The sequence below is a fragment of the Betta splendens genome, chromosome 15, assembly GCF_900634795.4.
Source record: "Betta splendens chromosome 15, fBetSpl5.4, whole genome shotgun sequence".
Taxonomy (NCBI): domain Eukaryota; kingdom Metazoa; phylum Chordata; class Actinopteri; order Anabantiformes; family Osphronemidae; genus Betta; species Betta splendens.
In genome coordinates this window covers 7,326,298-7,353,815 of record NC_040895.2, presented here as the reverse complement: position 1 = coordinate 7,353,815, position 27,518 = coordinate 7,326,298, and the positions used below count along the sequence as shown (strand labels likewise).

The 27,518-nt window shown below is 46.9% G+C and overlaps 3 protein-coding genes across 6 annotated transcripts in view; 2 read left to right on the top strand and 1 right to left on the bottom strand.

Moving 5' to 3' along the window:
• The first annotated feature begins 438 nt into the window (after positions 1 to 438).
• Positions 439 to 16,021, top strand: srfb (serum response factor b). Of its 4 annotated transcripts, none has more exons than XM_029127672.3 (8): positions 440 to 1,571; positions 4,469 to 4,735; positions 10,617 to 10,869; positions 12,224 to 12,388; positions 12,616 to 12,726; positions 13,286 to 13,483; positions 13,562 to 13,663; positions 14,032 to 16,021. In XM_029127672.3, the coding sequence occupies exons 1-8, from the start codon at positions 921 to 923 to the stop codon at positions 14,064 to 14,066; spliced, it is 1,782 nt and encodes a 593-aa protein (XP_028983505.1). In that variant the 5' UTR covers positions 440 to 920; the 3' UTR covers positions 14,067 to 16,021. The 4 variants fall into 4 exon arrangements, with proteins under 4 accessions (XP_055358690.1, XP_028983505.1, XP_028983504.1 ...); XM_029127671.3 differs by having other exon boundaries at positions 442 to 1,571; positions 13,562 to 13,638; XM_055502715.1 differs by lacking the exon at positions 4,469 to 4,735 and having other exon boundaries at positions 439 to 1,571; positions 13,562 to 13,638.
• fhip2a (FHF complex subunit HOOK interacting protein 2) lies at positions 15,937 to 25,742 on the bottom strand. The gene is made up of 18 exons (XM_029127668.3): positions 25,596 to 25,742; positions 24,453 to 24,607; positions 23,491 to 23,569; positions 23,177 to 23,346; positions 22,868 to 22,972; positions 22,621 to 22,743; positions 22,298 to 22,507; positions 22,014 to 22,210; positions 21,760 to 21,874; positions 21,548 to 21,624; positions 21,244 to 21,436; positions 20,733 to 20,896; positions 19,871 to 20,017; positions 19,705 to 19,795; positions 19,487 to 19,630; positions 18,686 to 18,826; positions 18,493 to 18,596; positions 15,937 to 18,405 (listed from the first exon to the last, which is right to left on the bottom strand). Exons 1-18 carry the CDS (start codon positions 25,651 to 25,653, stop codon positions 18,294 to 18,296), a joined length of 2,385 nt encoding a protein of 794 aa, XP_028983501.1. The 5' UTR covers positions 25,654 to 25,742; the 3' UTR covers positions 15,937 to 18,293.
• Positions 25,104 to 27,518, top strand: part of LOC114842126 (actin-binding LIM protein 1-like) — a 28,829-nt gene continuing 26,414 nt past the window's right edge. The window contains exon 1 of the transcript XR_008692635.1: positions 25,104 to 25,613. The gene's annotated coding sequence lies outside the window, so the exon portion shown is untranslated. The remainder of the gene's footprint in view (positions 25,614 to 27,518) is intronic.

The following is a 27,518-nucleotide window of genomic DNA, read 5'->3' as shown; positions in this document are numbered from 1 at the left end:
ATTTTCCTGTTACAACACGCAACATGTGCATTTTTAAATGACCTATTATAAGAATCAGTATATTCTGATATTTGCTCAATCACAACAATGCATAACTGTAAATAAGTCAAGTAACTGCTCTGACAGGGTCAGAGCTTCTCAGCCATCTGTGATGAATAAAGAGAGATTGTGGAATAAATGCCTTGGGAAAACATGGGTTGTGGTATGACATCGTGCAGTCTGGGGGGAATAAAAACTTGGATATTTCGTTATTTTGGTGCCTCCGCTTGTCCGCGGTGACGTTGACGGTAGCGCAACCATTTTGGTATTTATTCTAATGAGCGCATTTTATTGTCCAATGGCAGCGCTCCCCGGATAAACCTCAGCCAATCGATAGGCGACGCTGTGACTCACCAAATAAGGAGAGACGACACCAAATAAGGAAACATTGTATCTCTTTATAAGGAGGGAAGTAGTTCCTCAGTTGTATTATCGCTCCGCTGTCTTAAACGCTTCTTTAAAATTAAACGTTTCTGTGCGTTTCGAAACCGTAAAAACAGACAATCCGATGGTAACGCAGTGGACAGTGGTATAAGGAAACGAGCAGGCCGACGTTAACGTTGTTTTCGGTCCCAAACGCGAACTATACAACATGGCGGAGCAACATCTACGACGTCCTTCGCGTTTTCCTTTTTGAGAAAGTGCTCAGAGTTTTGGAAATAGAGGAGCAGGGTGAACCAAACGGAACCGGGGGTGACGGCTCTCGGGGGCAGCACCACTTTCTAAAGTTTGTGTCGGTAATTTCCTGGAGTCTCTAAACTAAACCGTGCTGGTTTGTTTACATTTTTATCGCAGGCGTGTATGTGTCTGATTAGTCATTTACAGCACAACGCGCTCCAGCTTGTTGGGCTGGTATTTAGAGACTCGGTCCAGAAAATATAATGTTACCGAGCCAGGTTGGATCTGCACCATCTGGAAACGGGTCGGGTTCGGGCAGGGGAACGACAGGACACGGTTCGGGGGCTGTCGGCGGCGGCATCCGTCCCGTTTTGATCAGAGCAGGGCAAGCCTTACCGGGGGTGAGCGAGAGCGCCGGTTCTGCCGGGCGACAGGCGGAAAGAGACGCCGCCGGGATGCTGGGAGCGAACGGTCCAGGAGGTCCGAGAGGGGCGAGACCGGGGAACGGAGCTGGGATCGCCGCCTTGCAGAGCGCGGGCCCGGGCGGCATGGTGGGCTTGAACACCGGACTTATGTTGCCGCACGCCGCCCGGTTCGACCCGGACAGAGAGAGTGCGCCACTCTGCAGCGGCTCCGACAATGACTCGGACTCCGGGGATGACGACGACCCAGTGGGTTCACTCGGGGACAACAGGAGGGGGGTGAAGCGGGAGAGAGGGGAGATGGAGTCCGCCGTGACGGGACAGGACATGGGAGGACCCCCCGGAGGCTACAGCATGGTGTCCGGAGGGGTCGCCGGGGCAAAGCCGGGGAAGAAGACACGTGGGCGCGTAAAGATAAAAATGGAGTTTATTGACAACAAGCTGAGGCGGTACACGACTTTCAGCAAGAGGAAGACGGGTATTATGAAAAAGGTGAGTCGGGTGACTGTTTTGGATCACATCCAGCCACACTGCACAATAACACAGTGTTGCTCTGTTCAGAATCAACACCGATGCTGGTTAGCTCTTGACCTGCGCAGGAACACACCTGTGATTATAATACTTACTGCCTGAAAAGATGCAATTATGTAAAAAAAGTGAGTTAGCTGTGGATGTAATTTCCAAATAGACAACAATTGAATATAACTGAAGTGTCTGGGAGGAAGTCAGATCGTAAAGGAGGGGGGGCTTTGAATAGATTTGAGCAAGTGACAGTTCTATTTGTGCCAGTGCCCACCCCCTGCTGACACACACACACACACACACACACACACACACACACACACACACAGGTTGGCAGGTAAACACACACACTCCTCCGTGCACACATGCTTTAACACTGTCAAACAGTGACTGACAGCCTTAGGCCCGTGTGACGTGGTTCCCATTAGTGGCTGCCGGTGCACAGGCTGTTCCTACTGTCACCGTGCTGCGGGCTGCAGCCAAGCGGGCCTGTCGGTGCCAGCAGCTGACTAAACCCCAGGGAAGCTGACCGGAGGCCAGTCCAGGAGCAGCGTGACAGCAGAGCCAGTCTGGGGACAGTCTGTGCGTGCGTGATGCCTCGGCGCAGCACAGTAATGGCCTCCTTTGCTTCCAGTTAAATTGAAGATGACACCGCTTGCTCCGCCTGCAGAGCTTAACGCAGAGCATCGTTTTGATATAAACGCACAACTCGGTCAAGGATTCCTGTGATGCATTTGCCATCGAGGCATCTAAAGTTGATCACGTGCAGAAGCGGTCAGCTGAGCAGGAGCCCATTGCACGTTGTTGTGCTGCAGGTTTCCATCATGTCTCCAAATAAACACTGGCTTTATTGTAGTGCAGCGAGGATTCATTTGTCCTCTTTGTACTTCAAGGCACATGTACCGTGTACTCTGCAGCGTTTCTCCCTTTTTATCTATCTCAGACTGTTGTCGTGGAAACTGAGGTGTGTTGTATGTAGGCACTTGGCAACATGAACACTATTTGACACTGTGGGGCTGGAGATTTTTTCGAAAATGTTGCCTACACTATGTCAGCCATGACAGAAATTGACAGGTGGGTGGAGTGGGAAGAGCCATAGTAGATTGGTCTCAAACTGGTTTCATTTTGAAGAACGTAGCAAGTGAAGCATCAGATTATTCTCTGTTCTCTTTCATATGTGCATGTTAACATCTTCACAACACAGGATTGCATCATTAATGCCACCGGATCCTTACCTTGCGTCAATTGTTTGCCAACAAAATAACACGCAGACGTAGATGGAATGCAGCCATTTTCACTTTTCCTGCTGTGACACGTCTGGTGTTGAAATGATTTCTCAACAGTTGGCAACAATTTGATCATATACAGATTTTTTTTAAACAAATGCCACACAGTTCACAATTATTAAAGAGACAGTTAAAGGTTTGAGTTAGGTTGGAGAAATGTCATGGGAGGGAGCAAGAATTAAGAAGCCAGTCGTGATTTAGCTGAGCCTGTCTGTGCTAATAATGTTTTGTGCAAAGTCAACAACACTCAGTTGAGGCGAGTATAAAACTGAGACGAGCACCAAACAGTGGAGCGCTTCTCTCTGAGGAGCTGGAAGGCACGAATGTTGAGTTTTTGGACTAGTGGTTCCTTTACGAGACAGTTGAGTTTATCCCTAAGACTTAGTCTAGATAGAGGTTTACAGCCTACAACAAGTCTGTTGAACAGATTTCTGGTCAGTTTGGGCTCCGACGCCACAGCTGTTGTTCTCTTTTGCATGAGCCACAGCGATAACAAGGCCCCGCTTCTTATGTTTGTGTAGTTTGCTCTTATTTTGGTCTTGGAGTGTTTTCGCTGCTTTGCCTTTGATACACAGACCTCCACTGCCTTTTTTGTGGCAGGGGAACCAATTACAGCCACAGTTGACCCCCACACACTGTGCAGTTATAAATATTAAAAACAACATCATCGGGGCACGGAAGCGTATTAACGCATTGTGTTTGTGTAGCGTGCGCTGCCACCTACACTGACAAATGAGGCCTGTTTCTGTTGGGGCTGTTTTCCCACAGCCCTCAGGGGCTGCTGCACAGCTAACAGAGCGGGCGGCAGCCGCTGAGGTCACTTCCAGGTGCCGCGTTCAAAGTGCAGGTAATATCTGGTCATCATATTATTATGCAAAGGACAGTGATATGGCTCCAGACGCCGTGCGTTCAGATAAAGAGCGCTGGGACTGATACGGCCCATAATGAAGGCAGTGTGACAGAGGAGAGCTTGATGGAGTAGACGGGAACGGAGGCACGCTTTTATAACAGGTCAATAAAATGATTTCATTTGAATGTGATTCGTCTCCTCCTCCTCCTCATCCTCACTCTATCTGTCCGTCTGCCTGAGCACTGCCGTCCAGCATACAATGGCTCCGTGTGCACCAAGGTGGTGGTAAAGCTCCGTGTCTTCACGACATCCTCCACCTCACGATGAGTCGTTGCGATGAAAAGGCTGTAGCTCTTTACACACTGAGCGTGCGTCGGCCGGCTCTGCACTGGGGCCACAGTGTGATGGAGTTCCACAGTGTGTAGAAGGCCTCCCGTCAGCGCTGACCTGCCGTCGCTCCCTCTTGCAGTGCAGACCAGGCCCCGGCTGCAATCAGACTCTCAGCTATATCACACTCTCTATTCCAGGAGCCTTATCTCATGTTATTTTTGCTTCATTTGTGCCGTACGTCACAGCTCACCACCGGGGTATTTTTAGATGCCAGCGCTTTCCCGCGTGGCTCTTCTTCCAGATGTTCGACTCTGGAATTGTTGTGTGTGTGATTCGTGGGTAATCCTCCGTTTGAACTGGCCGTTTGATGTCGCTCACGCGTCTCTCGTTCTGCTACACAGGCCTACGAGCTCTCCACCCTGACGGGGACCCAGGTCCTGTTGCTGGTGGCCAGTGAAACGGGTCATGTCTACACTTTTGCCACTCGCAAACTCCAGCCCATGATCACCAGTGAGACGGGCAAAGCTCTGATCCAGACGTGCCTGAACTCCCCGGACTCGCCGCCGCGCACCGACCCCTCCATGGACCAGCGCATGAGTGCCACGGGCTTCGAGGAGACGGACCTCACCTACCAGGTGTCGGAGTCGGAGAGCATGGGCGACGCGAAGGTGAGAATCGGGAAAATGGAGACGTCGTTTCATTGTAGAGCTTCGAGGTCTGAGTTGTGTACGTGTCCACGGCCTCAGCGGCAACGCTGCAGCAGTGCAGCGAGTGAAGGACTTTATGACCCGATGACTGCCTGCTCTTTAATGGAGACAAATTTTAAAAGAAGATAAAGCACTGCAGAGAGTCACTAATGGATACAGTGGGAATTGTCTCCAGAAAAGGCTAGACAAGCACGCGAAGAGTGCGAATAAATCAAACCCGCAAGCTGGAGCGGAAAATAATCTTGTCTTATTGTAAACACAGATTTGGAATTTAGCCTGTTTTTATGTGAGGCCTCTGTTTTGGGCTTTTAGCTCGGTTCTGAACACAGAATTTTTTTAAACCAAATGGAAAAACCACACTTCCATCTTCAAAGGGCTGAGCCAGATAAGATGTGTAGCATTAGCCTCCGCTCCTGAAGGGACCTCTTCACCTTACCTTTCTGACCTGAGCCAGGAAGGCCTCGTGCTCTCCTGCAGATAAATCACAGCGGGTCTGGCTTGTGTTAGTGTGAGAAGCGTTCAGCCTGCTTTCAGGGGGGACTTCTGTGTTTACCTTTTGATTCTGGGATGAAATGCTGAGCTGGTTAAACAGAGCCCAACATTTCTGAAAGCTCCACCGAACCAAAAAACCCGCGCTCACCAGCATCCATGAACCTGAACCTGCCGCCTTTTTAAGAGAAACAATGCATTCATCGGCAGACGCTTCGCGCTGTTCACACCTCCGGAGGCGAGATTCACGGCGGTGTTGACGCAGCTTTGGGCACGGCCGTCTGAAGACGTCCTCGGGCCCGTGAGCTGTTTGGACTCGCACTGTGTTGAGGATGGGGGATCAGCCTTGTTAAGCCACTCTCATGCCCGCGTCGCTCATTGATAAAAATGAGATTCTGCCTCTGTTGCCATATATGGTGTGGTTTCCCTGCCTGCTCTCTTGGCTGAGGCCCCTCACATTCCTTATAAGCTGCAGCTGTCTTTGGAGTCCTGTGATTTCTAACCCCCCCACCCCCCACCCCCAACTCATTTAGCGATATGAGGGGAGGTATGGACGCAGATATGAGCGGCTGGAATAGAAAGGCTCTGGGCGACACGTCACGCCGCATTTCGCTCCGCGTCGGGACACGCTCGGAACCCCCCACCACCCCACCACATGGAAACCACTGGATACTGTCGCAAAAGCATCGCCACCGTTTATGGTTGAAGCCTGACAGGTGGACGCGAACACTCGGGTTTGAGCGGTCCCCTCTGTGCAGCAGGTCTTCGTGCACCTCTGCAGCATCTGGATGCTATTCATCAAGACAGGAGTATGTCATACATACAGCCCCGGCTAGTCTAAACAGTCGAGGGGAGTGTAAAACATTCTAGAAAAGCAAAAGAGGCTCAGTAGATAAGTGAAGTAGACCTGGTGCTGTGAGCGTTGCTCACAAACCCATGTAACCGCAGATGTTCAGGTGTTGTCTCTAAATATCTCAGTAGGAATAAATGAGGAATTAGTATTAGGGAAAGTATTTTGTCTACTAGCTGTATAGTTCCAGAGATACAGGTGGTGAGTGGTTTGGATTGAGGGCTCATCTAAGAAATGACTGGCTCAGTACTCCTTATGGGCGAACATGTCAGCTGATGTGAAAATGTTTTCCCAGTTCTCCTGAACTTCTTATTAAATGGACCGTGCATTTAAAAAAACTATATCTGTTTCTACGGACCTAGATCCCAGACGTGTTTCTAAATGATCTAATAATAGCTGTACAGATGTTTTGGGGCTTTTTGGGTTGTTTTTGGAAGTGGATGGCAAATATTACAACCCCCGTTTGTCCAGAGGATTTCGCTCTCCTCCCGTCTTCCCTGCAGCTCTGCTTGTCAGCTGCTGTTGTATTCCTGCTGAGGTCTATTTGCTGCTCTCCTCATTATTACAGATCACATTTTCCTCTACTGTAATAGCTCCACAGACGCTGACCGGGGCCACTGTCCTAACTATCAGCTGACCTGCTCGACGTCTCCGCATCTCATGACAGACCTGGCAGCCACACACACACACACACACACACACACACACACACACACACACACACACACAAACAACACTGCAACTCGGTATATTTAAGTTCACGCTCAGCTGATTTGATAAGTTATGGGTAGTTGCAGTGGCCTGAAGTGGGTGAAGGAGACAGTGGAAGGTGGATCCACTCGCATTATCACCGGGCTGCTGCTAAACAGACTGAAGAGTGAGGCCGCGGCGCTGAAGGGATCCTGACACGCTCTGTCGGTATCGAGAGCAGCGCGTCGGCTGTGCCGGAGGGGGAGGAAGGCAACGTTATGTCAGCCCCCCCCCCTCCCTCCTCCACCCCCTTATTTTACAGCAAGCAACTGGACAGGTCAGCCGCCATTGGCTGCACCTCCTCGACTTGGGCTGCCTTGCCTTTTTTAGCAGTCCCAAATGGAGCTGCAAATTCCATGTTGCTGGCAGGGTGACAGACCGCGAGACGGGAGCCAGCAAATGGGAGATTAGACGAGGGCCAGCCACCAGTAAACTGCACAATGGGCTCTCCAACCAACACCAGGCTGGGCTGCCAGTTGTCACCTTCAATTTGGAATGATTAATCCCTCATGAATAGGGAATCATTTGTGCCCTTCTCTTTTTAATTACTGTCTCGTTTCCTCTTCCTTTATAACAAGCTCTGTAGATGATGTCTGTGAATATAAGAAGGAGCCAAGGAGGCTTTTATTCCTCCACCATATTTAGAACCCTGGAGATTTTTGGAAAGCAGCATGTTAAAAGATATTTCTAACAACTAACCATGGAGTAAATAATTATTTTTTATTATTGAATTTGAGTCTGTAGGATTCATTTAACAGAAGCAGTGAATGATACGTTCTGGTGCCTCATTATATGAAGTGGAGTGTTTTCCCAGGTCAGGCCGAGTCGGGACAGACAGCAGCTGGGAGCTCAATAATCTGGTGAATAAACGATTTAGACATTTGTAAATGCAAATCAACTTATTTAATGTATATTTGTAAAAGTAAATCTTGTTTCTCAAACTAAATAGTTTGAGATAACACTGTGGTCAGAGTTCAGAGTGTGCAGCTCGTTTTATGGTGGTTGTGTTTACATTGTAACTTTCTAAATAATCTTTAGAACGCTGACAAACAACCCAGGTAACATTTCTTGATATTGATTTTATCCAGGCTTCCTTTAAAACAGCCAAATATTCAGCTGAGTGCAACACAAGACAATCCTAAGCAGATGTCAGGCGGGAAGTTCACGGTGAAATGAATTCCGTTTATTGATGGCACCGAGGTGGCTGAGAGCAGGACAGGAAGTGGCCGTGCCAAGGCTTTGACTACATCACAGATGAGTCTTTTTTTTTTTCTCGCTCCTGGTCTGAAGGAATGCGTTACAGCACGGTGCCCTATGTTTACTATGTGCTGCCTGGAGTCGGAGCTGAAAGCCGGGGCTGTTTATAGACCGGCCCGTAGAACAGGAGGCACGGTGATGCTCAAACAAAGCGGTGGGTCAGCGGAGGCCCGGCGCGTGGGTCGCCGTCACAGATGAGGGCGTGCGTTGGGCTCATTCCCGGCCATCCCTTTCGCCGAGCCTTCCGCCTTGCTGCGTGTCTTTTTAGGTGAATCGGCGGCGTCCTTTACAGGAAGGTAGAGCTGGGCGTCATCTGGCGGCCTTCACACGTGGCCTCCTGCCGTCTCAGCTGGCCTGGAAGGGGTTAATTCCCCTCCGCGGCGCTCGGGTTTCCTGCCAGCTGTCTGGAGCCTCAGCTGTTTGTACGCCCTCAGTCCCGTCCTGGACCTCACTCAGGTCCGGACTCTCGCTCACTGCTTGATACCGCGCCGCGATGGTGATGCTCGTGTGCTTTCTCTACCAAGCAATCATTTTTTTCATCCGTTGTCATGGCGTGCGGTCCCATCTGTAATACCTCCACATTATTTGTTATTTGTTGTCCTCCAGCAGAATGAGGCCACAACGGCGGCTCTGTCCCGCTCTAAGTGCCGGCGCTGATGCTGTAATGGATGACAGATTGCTGCTGTGTGAACTTATTCAGTTTTCCTTTTTGGCTGGAAGGTCAGGACAACTGCGAGTCCTCTGTGCAGTCCACCCCCTACAACTGTCCAGCTGCTGTTTAACTAAAGAGCTGAAGGACCTTGGACTGCCGGGGCCTCTCAGCAGAGAGGCTCTGAGCTGCAAACGAGCCAAATCCACCGCTCTGGTTCTGGTTTTGTGTACGGGTCGTTTGTTTAAGGCAACGTCTGCTCCGCCGTCTGTGCAGCACCAAGTCACTGCAGCACCTTTGGTTATTTATCCGCGTCATCACTTGTGAGGGTGTGACTCATTTCAATGAAGCAAAGAACAGACGTCAATAATTAATAAATAAACATGAAGCTTTGTGTGGAGTGGGATCTTCGTTTACATGGTTGCATATTTAAGTGTGGTTGGAAGGTCTTATCAGTGCAGTCCATGCTGGATCCTCCACCTCTCACCCATGTAATCAGTCACATATAAAAACCAATAGTGCTGTGCTAAGAGCGTTGGGCCTCCGGCTTATGCTTATTCATGGAGAATCCGACATGCCCTTTCTCATAGTGACCCTGTTTGTAGTGAGACGGTGAACCTGAATGCAACCTGACTTCTGTGTTATACACAACACCGTTGCCTTGTCCCAGTTCTCAGGCTGCGTCCTCCAATGAAAGTGGCCACCGCAGGTCTGACCCCCAAACTGTGACCTAACCTCACAGTCAAAACCTTCAACTTCAGTACGCAGCAAATGCAGCTGATGAAGTGTAAATATCACTGGAATACTGGGACTCCCTTCAATAGATGATGTAAATCAGCTTAGTGTCACCTACACAGCTCCAGTCGACTAAATGGGACCTAAAAGGCTTCAAAGAACCTTGTAGTCACATAGAAAACCTTGCTGTGTTCAGTGTGTAGGCTTGTTCCAGCTCATTAGTATCATGTGATAACGTGTGTGTGTGTGTGTGTGTGTGTGTGTGTGTGTGTGTGTGTGTGTGTGTGTGTGTGTGTGTGTGTGTGTGTGTGTGTGTGTGTGTGTGTGTGTGTGTGTGTGTGTGTGTGTGTGTGTGTGTGTGTGTGTGTGTGTGTGTGTGTGTGTGTGTGTGTGTGGCACGGTGGGCTTAGATGTGCTGCATCGTCCCAGCCTCACGCCCACCCTGCTCTTTTCATGCAGCCCACTCACCAACACATTCTGCTCCGCTGTTCAATGGACGCTCGCTCTTCGCTCCTCATCTGCCTTGTTTCTGCCGCTTTTCCTGACGCGTCAGGTTGCAGACGTGACGTACAGATTACAATCTAATTAGTCAGTACAGTAGATGATGATTAGTGATTAGATTAATTTATTGTAGGAGTTTGTTGTTTCTTACTAGAGGTTGGATCAATTGCTCTTTTCAGACTTGAACTTGTTCCGTGAACCTCTGTGCCTGCGCTGCACATATGGATGCAATCTGAGGGGTCGCAGCCTCGTCGTCTACATGTTTATGTCCCATTTGCTGTGACTCTATTACAACCCACTCTGGTTTCTGTCAGCCGTCCATTGATCCCTGAGAATACTGTGATCATTAAAGCCTGCGTCCAGCTGCCCGAAGAGGAAGAGCCCCATTACTGGTGTTGTTTCAGGTGTCTGCGTACGAAGCTCGGCCGTTCTTAGCAGGTAGAAGTCTGGCAACGGGTTGTTAAAAGTAGCATCTTGAAAGAGCTTCACTGATTTTATTTTTTTTTTTTCTTTTAAGTGCACATCAAATTCAATTTATTTGCAATCATAACGCAATGTTTGAAGCAGGCTCTGCTTGATTTCTCAACAACTCGCTTGGCTTCGTCCCACAGGAAAGGAGCCTGCAGGAACTGAAGCCCACGTTCACGGTGGCCAGCCTGCCTGGCACCACCAGCAGCGCCCAGTCCACGGTCCCCACCACCTCCACCACCATGCAGGTGAGCAGCGGGCCTTCCTTTCCCATCACCAACTACCTGGCTCCCGTCTCGGCCAGCAGCAACATCAGCGCCAACGGAACGGTCCTGAAGAGCGCCGGCGCCTCCGCGGGGGTCATGCAGCTTCCCAGTGGCTTCACCTTCATGCCTGGTACGTAGAGGTGTCTCATCTTCAGTAAAGCTGTGTTTCAGCCCGCAATCCTTTTCTTTATAGTCTCTTTAACGTCTTCCGTTAAGATCTCGCAGACCTTCATGTTTTGTTAATGGGACCCTGTTGTCTTGCGTATTAGCTGATTAGAATTTGAATGGATTCACTCTGTGACCTTGCCCATCCTCTTGGGGGGGTCGTGGCTCTCTCACCGAGCTGTTTACAGCACACAACAGCTCTCTCTCAGCCAGTCACCAGCACTCAGCACCAGGGAGGCCTCTCTGTTGGTGAGTGGCCCTGCCTTTGATTGTCACTCGGAGACAGGAATAATTATGCGAGAGGGACACAACAGTCCTGTAGAAGAGGCCCGATGAGCACAGCCCATAATTAGTCATGAATATTCAATGTGGCGTCGGCGCCTTGTGCGGAAACTAATTGAGGTGTATTTCGTGTGGTCCTGATCAAGACGTGACCCTTTGTTAAGGCGAACTTTACTGGCGCATGTCAAACCCATGAGGTTCCTGCTGAGCTGAACAGAACGAGGACTGTGATATTAATATATGAAAAGCCTGAGCAGCGGATTTCCTCAGGCTTCTGATGCACTTATTATGTTGTTAGAGGAGTCTAGGTTGTTGGATGCTCGTCAGCCTTGTATTATACCAGGAGTGGCAGTGATGTCACCAGCTAGTTGATGTTTGAGTGACAGCTGAAGGACAGCTCGGTGGTGCCTCTCTCTCTCTCTCTCTCTCTCTCTCTCTCTCTCTCTCTCTCTCTCTCTCTCTCTCTCTCTCTCTCTCTCTCTCTCTTCCTTCCTTCTCTGCCCCCCCCCCCTCTCTCTCGCTTGCTTGCTCCCTCTCTCCTCTTCACCACCTGTCTGGCACATAGCAGTAATGCCAGGTGGAACAACACACCCTCCCACACACACACACACACACACACACACTTACTGCAGCAACTGTCTATACAGCATATGAGCAAATGTGAGGGTGTAACTCCAGAGTCAGTGTGGGGCTCACAAAATAACACGTCTTTGCAGAAGGAAAGCATTTATCTTTTACAAATCAGACGTCAGATGTGCTGATTCATTTTATATTAAGCCACATTAAAATGTAAAGGGTTCATGCATTCATAAAGTATGTGTCATTCAGTCGTTTACAAGGGGGGTTTGACTATTAGCAGTATTTTGTGAATGTTGCATCTCCAGCGAGACTGGATAGAAAGGCCTTGGGCGACTCAAGCAGCCAATAGTAGGAATGTACCCAGGCAGAAGGTGTTTGCTCTTTCTCACACTGCACTATCCTTCCATATCCTCTTCCCCCCCCCCCCCCCCCCCCCGTATGTGTGTGTGCCCCCTCAGGAGGCACCCCTCTCCCCCCCGGCACCCCCACCATTACTCTGAGCCAGCTGCAGCAGCACTCCCTGGCCCTGCAGGGGCAGCACGGCCAGGCTCTGGCCACCGCCCCGCAGCCACAGCAGGGACAGCAGGCTGTCTTCCGCTTCCCTGCTGCTGTCTCCCTCACAGGTGACCTGCTCTGCATGCTGCCACCACTCTACTGCCTACTTTTACTAACCACGACTTCATCTAAAGCCGCTAACGGAACGACTTCTGCTGTAACTAATAGCAAAGCGCCTTGTCTACTTTTGCGTCAGCCACTGTCCCCACTGCTGCACCACACGTGCCTCACTGCAACTGGCTGCTCCCTGTGTGGGGTGTTTGATAGAATCGCTCCGTGTCCTCTGTGTCTCCAGGAGCCGGGGTTCCTCAGCAGCTCCAGGCCATCCAGGTCCACCCCAACACCCAGTCGCCCTCCAACAACGACAGCAGCCCGGAGATTTCACACACCTCCACCAACTCCACCGGTAACTCCGGTTCCCTCTCTGCCCTGGAGGAACACACATGGTCATTACAGACATTTATGGAAGTGGTTCCCAGTTTGTAGAGTCCTCCATGTAGCTCTGTTATGCCGCTAGGGTGTGGATACATGTGTAAATTAAACTAGTGTCGAGTCACAGAGCTCATCAGGGGCAGGGGATGCAGGTGCTAGTCGAGCCCCATTCCCCTTAAGTGTCCTGAACACAGTACATGTTATAGAAGCTGCTGCATCCACACAGCTGAGCAAACTGTAGATCAACAAGTGTAGTTCTTGCAGGAAAGTAGTTTGATCCACTAATGAACCTAGTAGGAACCACTGAGTCTGGGAACCACTCATTAATGATGCTTTATTTGTGTACAGAGTCTGAAAAAACAAATATGTGGCTATGGACGATTTGAAATGGCACCAGTGGCTCTCGCTGGGCCACTGCATCACTGCCGCTTGACTCTGCGAAGCGGTGAAGCGCCACCTGCTGGCCCACCTGTGCACTCGCCTCTCTCCCTCTGTGTGACATGATTTCTCTCCTCCCTCCTTCCCCTCCCCAGCAACGGTGAGTCTCCCAGCAACCATTGTCACCTCATCAGTGCCAACGTCTGTGGCGGGTCACATGATGTATCCCAGTCCCCACACATTGATGTACGCCTCCACGCCAGCGCTCGCTGACGGGAGCCTCGCTGTGCTCAACGCCTTCTCCCAGGGCACCTCTGCCATGCAGGTGTCTCACGCACAGGCCCAAGACACAGGTGAGCTTCCCACTCGTTCCTGTGACTAGAAAACAGACCCTGGCCGATGGAAACAACAGTGTGTTGCTGTTCTCCTAGGTGCTGTCCCTCAGGTGTTCCTCACAGCACCTCCAGGCACGGTGCAGATCCCCGTCTCAGCGGTGCAGCTACATCCAGTACGGCAAGATCTACATTTCACAAGTGAAATTCTCATATTCCCTCTGCAACCAGCATGCCACGTGACTGCACTAATGCATCCTAACAGAGCACTGGCACACAGAGGCCACACTGGTGTCACCAGTTGTTTTACATGTGGTTTGCAGCAACACACACAAAATGAACTTAATCCAAACGCCACTAGTTCAGAAGATTCAGGTGTAAAACGTGTTTCCTTGTTGCTTAAAACAAGTTGTACATTTGTGCGGTTTGATGATTTCACGCTACAGAATCAGGGTTTATTGAGGTAAACGCTGTAATTGTTGCAGAACTAATTGGCACGCAGTGCAGCAGGATGTTGTACGGTGCCGTGACACTGAGCTGACGTATCCGCGTGTGTGTGTGTGTTACAGATGGTGATTGGCCAGCAGTCGAGCGGCAGCAGTAACTTGACGGAGCTCCAGGTGGTGAACCTGGACGCAGCACAGAGCTCAAAGAGTGACTGACAGACAGCCGACGCTGTTTAAGGCAGCACATCCAGGGACAGAGACTCACTGACATCTCTATTTATTGATGCCTTCCTACAGTTTGATACACCTCTGAATGTGTCTTCAAAGTACACACAAACACACACACAATTAAGGGCATATGTGTGGCTGACCCTTACAGTATGTTTTGGTTTATAAATAAATTATAAACTATATATATATAATATATATATATATATATATATATATATATTGCAAATGCATAGGAAATGTATCACTACTACTATGCCATTAGATGGTGTTATTTTTTGTGTGCGTGTGTTTTTGAAAAAGTGTAATTACATGAACACACAAACTGCGAGGTGCCACAGCGACACACCAGCCAAAGAGACATTTGTTTGTCTGAATGTTCCAGTGTGAGCAGTTTGTGCATGTGCATTTCTGGGTTTTGTAAATGGGCTTGTTCGAAAAAAAAAAGGAAAAACAAAAAAGGAGGAAACATTTGGAAATGTACATATATATTTTTTTTTTAATCGAGACATATTTTTAGCCTGGTTCAGTTTGTGCTACAGCATGTAGTTTTTTACGCAGTGGTTTTGTATGTACATGAAAATGATTTGCATAAAGATGAGGTATTTACATGTACATGTAAATTAATTTAATATACCATCATATGTTGATTACACTGTCATGCTGTGGGAGATTTCACTACGAGATGGAATAAGAACGCTGGATGTTTTTTTTTTAGTTCCTTTTTTTTTATTGTAACATTTGCAGGACTGTCCTTCAAACGGTATTGAATCGCTACATCACTAGATATTTATGGTTTACTGTAAACATGCTCTTTACTTCAGCTGGGAAGGTGCCGTAGTGTGAGGTCTCCTGATGAAGCCCTGATCTGGCACTTTGCGTGTGGGAGCTATGACAATCTGACAGAAATCGTGGCTTATTTATCTCGGACGTAGCACAGTGCTGTCTACAGTATAGTTTCATGTGTTTGACACAAAATAGGATTTTGATGTGTTAAATTCTTCACTGTCCACAGTTGATAACTTTGCTGATAAGGAGTAATTGAAGTTTTTGTTCACCTAATTTGAAATGTGACCTTTTCTAAATATATCGGTGTTAAACAGGTTTTTACAGAAGCTGATCAGTTATTTTGTCATGTGTTTAAAGAGCAATACACTGTAAGCCTGTCTCCCTGATTTGCCTCCACCACACAGTAAAACTTCAATTACGTGACACTTGAGTTGGTGAACTGGACACAAAAGCCTGGTTTAATTAGAAGCTCTGTCGATTTAGCAGTTTGGCTCGATCAATACTACGATCGAAGTTTTGCTGCTTCTATATATATATCTAAGCACAATGAGGTCTCGATGCTGTAGTATTGCACTTATTTTTGTAAGAACGAGAATCTCTTCATTTGGAAGCAACTCCAGGTGCTACTAAATGTCAACATAAGCCCCAGCTGACAGCGTCTCGCTATGTACCTCAGCAATCATGAATCATCAGACAAGGAGCCTTCTTGCTGCACCATAGTGCCTCTTTTCCATGGCTAGTTTTAAAATGAGTGCAAAGCAAAAGATGTGAAGGGTTTTGGACCTGACACGTCGTCTGTGCCCAGAGAGTAAAGAACCTGTGGCAGATAAAGCCCCAATGCTGACTGCTGTTACTCAGAAGCCAGACTCTCTGGTGTCTGTGTTGTCACGTCCCCCCACAGGGCTGCTTGCATACAAATATTACATGTTACACTCTCCCATAGTTTGTGGTGGTTCTTCTAAAGTATCATTTGTAAATGGGGCTTATTGAACACAAGTTGTGGTTTTCACCTTGTCCTTAAGAAATTAGTTTATTTTGTGTATTATTGTTTTGTTGTACAGACATTTTATAATAAAACAAGATGAAACACTTTGAATTGTTCAACAAATGACCACATCTGCTGAAGACTCGTCCCTAATGAAGCCTAATGCATGTGTCTAACAGCAGTGAAGAGAGGATGGCTGATGAGTAATAAATTAACAAATGCCTCTGAGCACTAGAGACCGCAGCGACCGCTTCCGATTGCTCTGTGAAGCAGGCGGCGCGAGCATGCACCTGACCTTAATGGTTCAATTATGAATTGCACAATCACGAAATCAAACTGGCCGTGAGACAGAAGATTCATAAGATCACTCCTGTTTCACACCAGAGGAAAGCAGCAATGGACACAGCAACACGATACAGTGATTGGTCGAAGCTCACACAGGAGGAAGTAATTGGCATCAGAATTTTTTTTTTTACTACAGAGAGTCCTGTATATCTTCACAAACATGTAGAAGTCTGGAACACAAGAGAAACATAATAGGATCACGACAAACTAGTGAAGCAGAAACCTGTCACATCGATTATACCCATCCTCAGAAATCCACAGTGTGATGTAAGGCATCAAATCCCGTCAGTGTCTTTAAACGACTGACGGCTGAGAATCATCACTGTACTGTCCTTTTCTCTCAGCCGTGAAAAATAATACACAAGCATGCATTTACACCAGGTAGTATATCCCTATTGCTATTGTACATAACACAATATACAGCTTTACAGAAAAGGTTTGAAAGAGTTGATTTCAAAAAATGTGCATGACAATTTAAAAAATGTTTCCCATTAAAATAGAACTGTTCCTCCTGAAGTCCGTTTGGTTTATGACAGAAAACATTTGGAGCGAGAAGGAAACAGGAAGCTTTTTTTTTAAATGTATATTTACATTATCGACAAAGATGAGAAACACTATGTGCAAATCTGAACCCATACAAGTAGGCGCTGAGTGAGGGTCCGAGGTGGGATCAGAAGAAAGAGGGACGGAGGGCTTCATTTAGAGTCATTCATAATTAAACCACAGCCTGGTATAAATGAACACTGATCTGTGATTCTAAACTACTACCACTCTCCAGAGACAGTAAATATTTAAGATTCCATTCCAAAAAAACTGTAATACTGTTGAAAGTGATAAAAACCTAAAATGATCAGAAAAGGTCAGTGATACATTTTTGCTGCGGACACACACACACACACAGATTTCCAATTCAGGCTTTTTTCTAGTCTTTGTGCAGGTTGGACTCTCTCTATTGGAACTTACAGACAAACTGACTGAAACCCACTGCTGTCAGTTATATGATGGCTCGACACTGCTCAACTACAATCAACAGAATAATGTAACATGTAGAAGCTGAATCATACAAAATGCAACTGGGAGACTCAACACTGGGTCTGGGGAACAACGCTTCAGAAGAGACACTCCACAAATGTCAACCTGACATTTCACAGTCGTCCAATTAAAAACTAAGGTTGAATAATGTAACAAGTGCAATGCCATGAGGTTCACGTGCAACATTCAACATTTCATTAAAAAAACAAATGTGATGAATGATGACATCTTTGGGTGAGTAGAATTACAGCTGAGAGCTGACAGAACAAATACTAAGACAAACTGAAGAACACTGGCGAGAGCGAGTACAGAGCATCAGCCTACTCAGCCATGACACTGAATGGCAGTAATTAAAAAGGCAACGTTAAAGCAAACCAATAAATAAGAAGACTTGGCATTTAAAATATTTGTATAGTACAGTTCAGTATTTATGTAACTAGATACATACAAGCGTAGTGAAGGTAGTGGGTGTTGCCTTCTCTACAGCCTCCAACAGATAACACACGAGGGGTTAGGATAAAAATGTTTCAAAAGGAAACAGTTTCTTTAACTGAAAGGTGTGATTCCACACTAAGGCGATGATGTGAACACATGGTGATAGGAAGACAGGAAATAAATACACAAACAGTTCTCTTTGACATAATTACAAGGCTACCATCTTTAGCATGGTAAGAAAGAAAAGATGAAGGGTGAGAGAAGGCGCAGAGGCTGAAGAGTCCAGTGAACGTCTGCACCTGACCTCTATTCTCCAGCTCTTGTTTGCTCTGCTGGCTGGGCAGTGCCTGTGCTCTGACCTGCTCAAAAACACAACCAAAGAGCCCGTCTGGTGACGCCAGAAGAGAGGCACAGAGAAATCCATGTGGGCTTTAACAGTCTTGCAGGGATGAGCAGCTAGTGGTCATATTTTGCCAACCCTGTGTCACCGGTACCACTACACCCCCAAAGGCCCAGTTTTGTCCCGACCTGCCCGCCTGGCCGAGGCAGATGGATGGAACAGCAGGAAAGATTACGGTGAGGAGGAGGCAGCTGCGTGGTATTTGACGAAGGCGATGGCTGCCAGCTCTTTGCAGAACTCCTCTAGCACGATCACTCCCTCCAGCAGAGTCATGTGGTCGATGCTAAAAGAGGAAAAGATGGATTAAAAGCTGCATCCACAAAATGAAAAACAGACGACAAGTGTTCTGGACCAATGTGGGAGCACGTACTTGATGCCCTCTGGCTCCAGGCCCAGTAATCTCTTCCTCACAAGCAGCAGTTTAGGGGTAAAGTCTGGGATGCGATGAATCCTCAACATGAGATCTCCCACCACCTAACACACACAGGGATGCGACACATTGCAGAAAAGTCTATAAATGACAAGAGTGTGGTGAATAAGACTAGCACTGTTTGGAGACTTACCCTGACGATGACAGAGAACAGAGACCTGCACCCGGGAGCCAGGCTGATGTAAGGGTCCAGTAAATACTCGTGCAGGTGGGGGTGCGGTAGCAAAGACAGCTTGGACAGCACTGCAGTCACCTGCAGGTTGACGTCGTACGGCTGGAGGACAGGGGACACATCTGCTATCAGACTATCAGACTACGTAGGACACCAAGAGTCAAGTGGTGATTCCAATAATGTGAAGAAGCTTTGAAGAATAACCCCCAAAACTCTAACAGACATGAACAACAAGAATTTGTTGGATTACAAGCAACAACATTATTGCTGCTAAGGCATTTTTTTTCTGAACGTCTATTAGACACCACCATTCAAAAATGCCATATGTCAAATTATATTGAGAGTTTTTCTGTGAAACCCACTGAACAAGCACTGAATCAGCAGCTTATTTGCATTTTCTCCCCATTTTTCTCTCTACGTTACATTAGTGAAAGCAGTTTTTGTGCTGTGCTGATTTATTTTACTCAGAAATGCAGTGAACATTGTTGCAATGGGACATGAATATTTAGTCGGAGTGAAAAAGGGTTTGAGTGTAAAACATTGTGATTTGCATCTAGAAAGTTGCGTCCACGCGTGCGGCTAAGTTAACCAGTTTGGGACTTTTCAGCACCTTGAATGGAGCACTAACCATTTGAGCAGCTGTATTTTAAATGATAACAAACACTAATAGCAGCAAGCAACCTGTGCTCAGCGCCGTGCATCCAACAGTAAATTAGGCAGGTGTGTACCCCATATGTTCATCACAGAGCAGCTCAAACTGACCTGATCTAGGATGCGACCCATCCTGTCAAAGAGAACCTTGAGGAAGTGGCCCTCGAAGAATGGGATGTCCAAGTTACACTTCTCAAAAGGCTTTGGATTTCCCCTCCAGTCCCATTGCTGGCAGACACCACAATAATCCCTGAACTGAGGAGAACAATTAATTAATTGATTATTCATTAGTTATTCATTACTTTTTCAGGCAAATGACAATTGTTCACCTGTCTGTGTGCATCTCTGAGGTAGGTGTCATAGCCTGTGCCTTCAACTTGATATGATGACTTTGCCTCATCCGGCACCAAACACAGGAAACTGCACCGTAAGATATTAAAAGCGTCAGAACAAAGGACGATAGATTAAATGAGGTGTAATGAGCAGCATGTTCACCTGTTGACTATCTTGTGGACTTCTGTCTTTCCATCACACTTTGAGTTGTCAGGACTTAGAGGTGGAGAGGCGCTCAGCCACTCAGAACCAGACAGCCTGCTGTCTGGAGAGAGGTCATCACCAAACAGTGGATCCTCTTCAAGGTCTCTGTAGAAATATAAAGCAGCTCATTAAAGATGACTTTCATAAGACCCTATAGAACCAAGCAGCTAGTAAAAATATCCAAATTCAAAATCCATTTAGTTTCTGTGCCTCTCGCTGTAATGCGGAAAACTCACTGGTTGTCATACTGTTAAATGATTTGTTCTGTCGTTTTTACAGAAATAGAGAGAACTTCGCGGGAGAACAGGTTTTCTTATAGGTTGACTGGACATGTTTGGCAGCTCTTAGTGCTGCTGTATAATATGAGTTAAGATAGGGACGTTTTCTAATAGACGGTCAGAGTAGAAAATAAAATTCAACTGTAAGCTTCAAAGGTGGAATTGGGTTTGTGTGTACTGAAATGATAATGTACCTAGTCACTTAAGTCTCTCATAAGGGCTTATGTCCAAGTGCAATTTTCCATTCATTACATGGATTAGAGACTAGAATAAACAAGCAAATTACAGCTCATTATCATTCAGTCTCCTAGAAGTGACTCTGATTAAGTGGCTGACTATTCTTATGACCCCACTTAATCATATTTCAAAAACTTCTCACCAACTGCAAGATAAACAATGAACAATGCAAAGGAACAGGGAGCACATCTGAAAAAGAAAGCTAGTTCATGCATTTTTTTTATTCACACTGCTGTATATTTTGTGCAAGATTGAGTTTCCATTTAAAGCAGGCAGCTCGGGGAGGTCAAAGGTCAGGTCCTTACACAGCGTCATGTGGCTGGCCGTTCTCGAGGAGCTCGCGCTCCTCCTGTGGCTTGTTCTCCAGGTAGTTTCTCTCCTCCAGGCCGCGCAGCACCAAGCTATGAAGAATATGCTGGTGGGGCTTCTGGATGAGCTGCTCAAACAACCGTAACGTCATAATGCTGATCTGGAGAGAAGGAGGAAGAAATGAGCTCTGAGACAATCAACCCACAGCAACCTGCTGAGTATTTTCTCAGTGACAGTGTGTGAAGATAAAGGAGATGATTCATCACTCTTTTGTGATGACAATGTGTGCAACAGCATTGTCCACATACTAATTAAAATTCATGCGCTTTTGGTTAATCTGATGATTCAATCTTTGAAGGGCAGATGGCTATTTATCCTTCAGAAGCCTAAGCAAAATATTAAAGATGTTATCTTCACTTGTGAGGTGCATTGTGACCAGCAAAGAGTGTAATCAAAGAGTGTTTCAAACAAAGAACACAGTAAAGGTATAGTCAATAAAAGAATAACCTCGTCTGATAAGTGGTCGCAGTGCTCGATGAGTCTGTGTCTGAGTGGATTCTGAGTGACTGAAGCTGGAGTCTCTGGCTCTTTCTCTTCCCCTAGCAGGAAGTAGACCATCTCCTGCAGCAGAGCCTCTGATGTCACCTGCCTGATGATCCTGTTCAGCAGCGCCGTGGAGGTCAGGATCCCCACTTCAGACCTGCGCGCACCCACGAACACCCCACAAGTTACTGAAAACTCTTGACACATCACATAATAAAAGATAACACATTCAAGCCTGAATGATTGATTGATGCTTCAAAAGACGCACGTCTGCATGAGCTGTGGCTCCATCACAGAGACAAAGAACCTTTCTCTCACTGCTTTTGCCATCACTGCAGCTGCCGACTGGAAGACATTTAAGAAAAAAAACAGTATTTCAGCATTGTAGGATTTTCAGACACAAAAACAACTTCCTTAGAAGGTTTTTTTTTTGATTGTGTCTATTATATGACATGTCAAATCACAGAATGAGCATGGAACCTTTTGAGCCTCCTTGATGAGCTGGTCACAGTAATCTAGCCAGGACAAAAAAGAGATAAGAGCCCTCTTTCCTGTGAAGACAGCAGCGTCCTCCTTAAGGTTATATACATCCAGACTGAAAGACAGGGAAATAAAAAAGAATAAATAAGCGCTAATAAAATAATCTCAAATGTCATTTATCAGCAGCGTTTTGCGTCAGAATAAATACATAAATTAATTTAGTGATTTACATATCAGACAGGAAAGAACTTTACCCCCAGTTGACTGATTCCACTGTTTCAATGTCTAAGGGGTCCATGGACTGTGGCAGGGCTTTATAAAATGAGACCAGTCGGTTGGTGAGAAGCTCACACAGCTCTGTACTTTCGGTCAAACACTTGGCAGCAGCAGGTTCTGGTAAACTGACCAGCAGCATCAGACCCTCACATGCCTTCACCACTATCCTGCCATCCTAGGTAGAGGAAGAGGAGACAGATGCACAAAGAACTTCAAAAACTAAACTAAAATAATAATCCTACAATCTAAGATCAGGACTCACAGGGCTTTTTGTGAGGTTGAGCAGGGAAGTGACCAGATTGTAGTTGCTGCTATTGTTGTTTCTGTTAGCTGGACTAGAGGTTGAGGCAGTAGCTGCACACTGCTGCTCCTCTTGGCGCCCAGGCTGTTCCTGTACTGAAGACTGGCCGGTGTCTGGAGCCAACACATTCTCCTTCACCCCCTCTTCTCTCTCGGGTCTCTTTGACTTATTCTGAACAGTACATCAGAAAGGAAGACATTTCCTCAGAACTCTGCAAGAAGTAATCTAAGTAGGAAAGAAAATTACACTGTAACAATTTTCTCCCTGAAGTCATAGCAACCTACCTCAAGGAAGAAGTTGACAAGGTATGGGTCCTGCTTCAGTTTAGCACAGACTATACAAAGAAACTGAATTTCTTCATTTTCTGTAGGAGCAGCCAAAACGTCACCGCACAAACGAACTAGTTTCTGATAATGAGGAATGTAAAGAAAGAAAATGTCACCAAGCTATGAAATAACACCACAAAAAACACTGCAGTAGAAAAGACAAAGATAAAAAACACATTATGATCAAGGCTGCTATTCTTCTCACCTGCACAGGTCTGTGGACATTGATGTGGGGCAGTAGAGGCTGACGAATATGTGCCAGCAGTTTTGTGTAGAAACTAAGCACCTGCTGCTTCATCCCTGGAGGACACTGATGGGAAGTCATACAAACAGAGTTATAATTTATGTTTGCCAACCAAATAAAGCCATCCTGGCCCATGGTGTTGATCAATTGTGAATCAATTCTCAGCTTTGACTTTCACTTATTTTCCATTCTCTATTACACGAAGGTGCTGAACCTATGTCCTTTTTTTCACGTATACTTCAAATAGTTACAAAAGCATGGCTGTCTTACATCTGCCTTGCCCAGGGTGTAGAGAGTCTCCAGGATCTTATGGTGCAGAAGATACTCCATGCAAGGTCCTGTCTCTCCAGATTCACGTTCCCCTTCCTCCTGGGTCAAGATGTCCAGCATCTGTTCCAAGTGTGAAGGGATGTTGGTGTCTGTGACTGGAGCTTTGTCATCTAACAAGAAAAAAAATTATCTTGTTATTCATAATATACAAACAAAGCTTACAAAACAAACCTAGAATACCTTAAGCACAAAAACATACTCCACCGATTCAATTGGAACAAGAACAAGTGTTTGTTCTGTCAGATTTTTCTTACCTGACGTCTCAATGTAATAATGCGTAATGGCCTTCCAGTGGTAGACAAAGTCTTCCTGCAACGGTAGCGATGGTGCAAGCTGAAAAAAAATGAAAGCATACACATATTGAATTTAACTGGTGACTTACCCATATGCTACACTCTATATATCATGAAAGCACATTGTCTTATCCAAACAACAGCTGCTAAACTGGAAACTGATAGACTGCAGTGTTCTTTAAACTTGCAAAACAGTGCAGTAATTGTCACTAGACTTAACAACCTAGTGTTTCTACCTTTGTTATATGATCATACAAACCAACAAGCACGAATGAACCCATTAACGTTAGTAATATAAAGGGGTTAACTTTTAATCAACTGACAGGCGTCTTTTGTGTAAAAACCCAGTATGAAGCAGCTTGAGTCAGACACTAGGTGAGTTTCTAGTGTCCTCATAACTAGTTAGCAAGTTGGCTAACGAACATCAGGCAGCGACTGAGTGAGAATACCCAGGGCTTTTCCCTCTAGCACTGCCGTTCAAACGTTTGCGTAACACCACGAAGGCTGTGTGAACGTTTCGACACCGCACCTTCTCTACTGCAGTTTGAAACAGGCTACCTAGCTACAACGTTAGCCTAGCCTCTCGATGCTAACGTTAGCGGATGGCTAGCTCAGACTGCCAAGCCAACCAAACGTTTCAGCCGCCGATAACGGAAGAACGTGTATATATCACAATTAAACGGAGGGGTAAATACGACCTTCGGTGTATTGTATGTGATGGAAGGAATAAACAAACTGTCAACGCAAACACAAAACGCTAACGCTAGCATGGGCTAATTAGTATCGCTAGTTAGTTAGCAACGTTTCCTAATGCTGACGTTGTAATATGTGGTGTCTTCGTGATAAAATGCACAATTCAAACAAAACAGACACTGTACAGAAAGCAAATTAGTGGATCCAGATGTTCTTAGTTGAAGACTCACCGCTTCCACAGCATGTTGGAGAATAGACGTAAATTTGGAGAACATTTTGTTCTTCGACTGGACTAGTTTCTCCCGAGAAGACCTAGAGAATTCCTCTATCTTCTTCTTCCTGTTGCTACCGCCTCGATCCAGATTGGAGGTTTCATACAATGACCCTTGAAACGAAAGGGGGAAAAATGCAGGTAATAAAACTGTAACACGTCGCTGGCCGCGGGAGTTCACAGGCCTTGGACAACCACTGTAAACAAGACGTCTACAGACTCAAATTCCCACTGTGGACACGGTGGCACTTCCCTCGCCAAACGCTACTGCGACCAACCACCAGGGGGCGCAAGAGCACCAGACGAATAATCAGTGAGAACCCTCAGTGCATACAAATAGATCCTGTAGAAGCCAGTAAAACCAGTGAGGTGCCAACAACCAGCATGTTTAATGTGGATCAGTAAGTCCACTTGGAGCATTAAAGCAATTAGGGGATTTAGTAAACCCCTCCTATAGGCACATGTAATGGAATCTGTAAAATGCTCCCACTTGAAGCACTGCTTTTTGTCATTTCAGCATTTTCCCTTTTAAGGCTTTAAAGTTGAAGAATCCATGTAGTGAAAACATTGTCAAGCACTTTCCACAAATTAGTCGGAATTCTGCGGGGGAGTTTGGGGAAAAGGCAGCAGCCATTGCTCCAGAGTGCCTGTCAACTTCAACATTTCACTACCAACTACCACGTCCAGAACAGCGCCGTCATCCCAAACCCAACGCAGGCTCGCCGGTGCGACGCTCACGCGACCCGACAGCGGCCGCGGGCGACGGATCCCCACTCAGATCCAACGTTTAACTCCACAATGTCTCCCCGTGGTGGTGCGTAACGCGCAAATATGCACACAAACTTGTTGGAAAACGAGATGGATGCTGTGTGTTCCAGGACACGCCCTGCCACTGGAAAGTGGTCTCTCCATCGCACAGACTAGTCGAGTCTACAAAAATCGCAGGCTGGGTTTTTTTCCCCCTCCAGCGTTTAATCCGCTCAAACGACAGAAATGAAAGCATAGATAACACCGGGCTGTCAACCGGTCGCTTCCCCGCACCTCAAAGCTATAAGCGAGCATCTTCTGGTGATCTCTGCAAAGAAAGAGAGGCTCTACCTACCGGGCATGTCTGCTAGAGGTGAGTATCTTTTGCCGCAGAAGCCTTCATAACAATACATACAGGGGAAAGTCTCTTAAACCTGGGGAGGAGGGGGTCTCGGTTCGAGGATGGAGGCAGTGATGAGGAGAGCCAATTTGCGTCGTCTTTCGGGAGGCTCAGCCCGTGGTAAGGACTCGGATTCTAAGTGGGTTACACCGGTGCATAGCGGAAACTACAGCCGCCGCCGCTGCAGCCGTTCCGAAAAGCCTCCAACTTATTTAGTTGATATGATGCCGCCCTATAAATAGGACGCACCGTTTGAAAACCCCAGCTGCGATGATGAACCACCGCTGATTGATGCGTCTTTTATGACTGTGCGGATAATCTTTAATCAGGAGTGATGCACATCATTAGTTAAAAGCCGCACACACCCTGATTATGGCTTGGGCAAAAGCTGGCAACGCGGGGCTGGGTGCATATTATGTACATGTTTAATTAAGTGGGCGAATTTGAGGAAATGAAAAAGCGACAGAAAACACGGACCGTTATTTTGGTGCAATAGTCTCGGGCTGTCTGAACGGAGGCGTTCTTGCTGAGCATAAAGGACACCTGCACACGGAGCAGGTGTGCGTTCCCATCAGGTGCAACTTTGTGCCTCTGTGCAGCATTTGTGTCAATCGCCTGCGTGCTCTGCCAAAGAGATAAAGGGCCTCCAGCTGTACGCTGCTCTTGACACGACCTCGAAGGCACCATTAAACTGGAAGTTGGATTCATCAGCATGTTTCTCCGCTTAGACATCATTTGGTTCTGAAGAAGTGGGATCTGTGCAGGATGTCACCCTTCACGCCTGGAATCCGAGCTGCAGGATGTCTGTGAGCTCCAGCGCGTGACCCGCTCTGCTGTATCGGACCTCCGTGGACGCTGGTGGAGGTCCAGGAGCTGATTAGATTAGAGCTGATTAGCACTCTTCATCATCATCATCATCTGCACCAGCTCCCTTAGTGTCAGTCATGAAGATCTGCTGCTTCTCCTCTATGTCAATAAAAACTGCCTATAGGTCGCAGTCTGTAATACAAACCTCTGGCTATATTACTACTTATCTGCACCAGGCCATCAGCTTTTACCTTAGCGAGGATGCTTTCCCATTATTTACCCACCTTCCAACAGACCCTCGCAGGCAAACCGCCGTCAGGGGCCTTTTAGTGTCTTTATGTTTCGTGTGCTGTTGTCTTTTTTTTATTATTATTCCTGCCTGTGCCGACCTTCCATTCCGTCCAATGAGACTCTCACGTATGAGTCTGCTGCTGATGGCCATTAGCCGGCTCCGTCTGAGGGGGGTTAAGTGCACCGGCCAAGGTCACCCATGGCGTTTGAGTGACGTTGGGGCATTTCCCATCAATTTGCTCCGCCCACAAATTAGCTCTCAGGGTTTTTGAGACTCATGACCGATACCACAGTCATGCTTTTAGAATATAATGACTTCACTTGTTTTTACAGTTGGCGTTCATTTTTACAGCTTTGGTTTGTTGTTCATCTCTGCTCCACCACGGAATCTTAAAACAACATGTGGGATGTGGGATCATTCGTTGTGTTCTCTGCTACTCACTGGCCCTGGTGTAAGTTGTGGTGGCAGTTTTTATCTCTCCTTCCCACACATGTTGCTGATCAATAGTGCTGTTTATTACAAGCGTACGGGCGGATATTTGTTATCTTCAGGCCGCAGATCATGTAGTTATTCTAGTGTGAAGAATTTTGCGCTTTGCCCTGCTCTGACTTCCCGTCCGCCCTGCCTCTTCTGGAACAGGCTGGCCCATCCTGTACTCAGTACCTGTAACACTGCAGTCTTATCAGGATGAAATAATGTGCTGCCTCCTCCTTATCTGACCGCTGGAGAGGGCTGTTTATGCTCAGCAGGACCCTCTGCATCAGCACTTTTCTCTGTTT

Excerpts from the sequence above, each read along its gene's own strand:
- srfb (XM_029127671.3), top strand. The coding sequence starts at position 921 with ATGTTACCGAGCCAGGTTGGATCTGCACCATCTGGAAACGGGTCGGGT. Across the intron at positions 12,389-12,615 it reads TGCTGCTGTCTCCCTCACAG|GAGCCGGGGTTCCTCAGCAG; the intron begins GTGACCTGCTCT and ends CTGTGTCTCCAG. Across the intron at positions 12,727-13,285 it reads CACCTCCACCAACTCCACCG|CAACGGTGAGTCTCCCAGCA; the intron begins GTAACTCCGGTT and ends TCCCCTCCCCAG.
- fhip2a (XM_029127668.3), bottom strand. The coding sequence starts at position 25,653 with ATGTATTGTTATGAAGGCTTCTGCGGCAAAAGATACTCACCTCTAGCA. Across the intron at positions 21,625-21,759 it reads TCATCAAGGAGGCTCAAAAG|TCGGCAGCTGCAGTGATGGC; the intron begins GTTCCATGCTCA and ends AATGTCTTCCAG. Across the intron at positions 18,406-18,492 it reads CTGGAGCCAGAGGGCATCAA|CATCGACCACATGACTCTGC; the intron begins GTACGTGCTCCC and ends TTCCTCTTTTAG.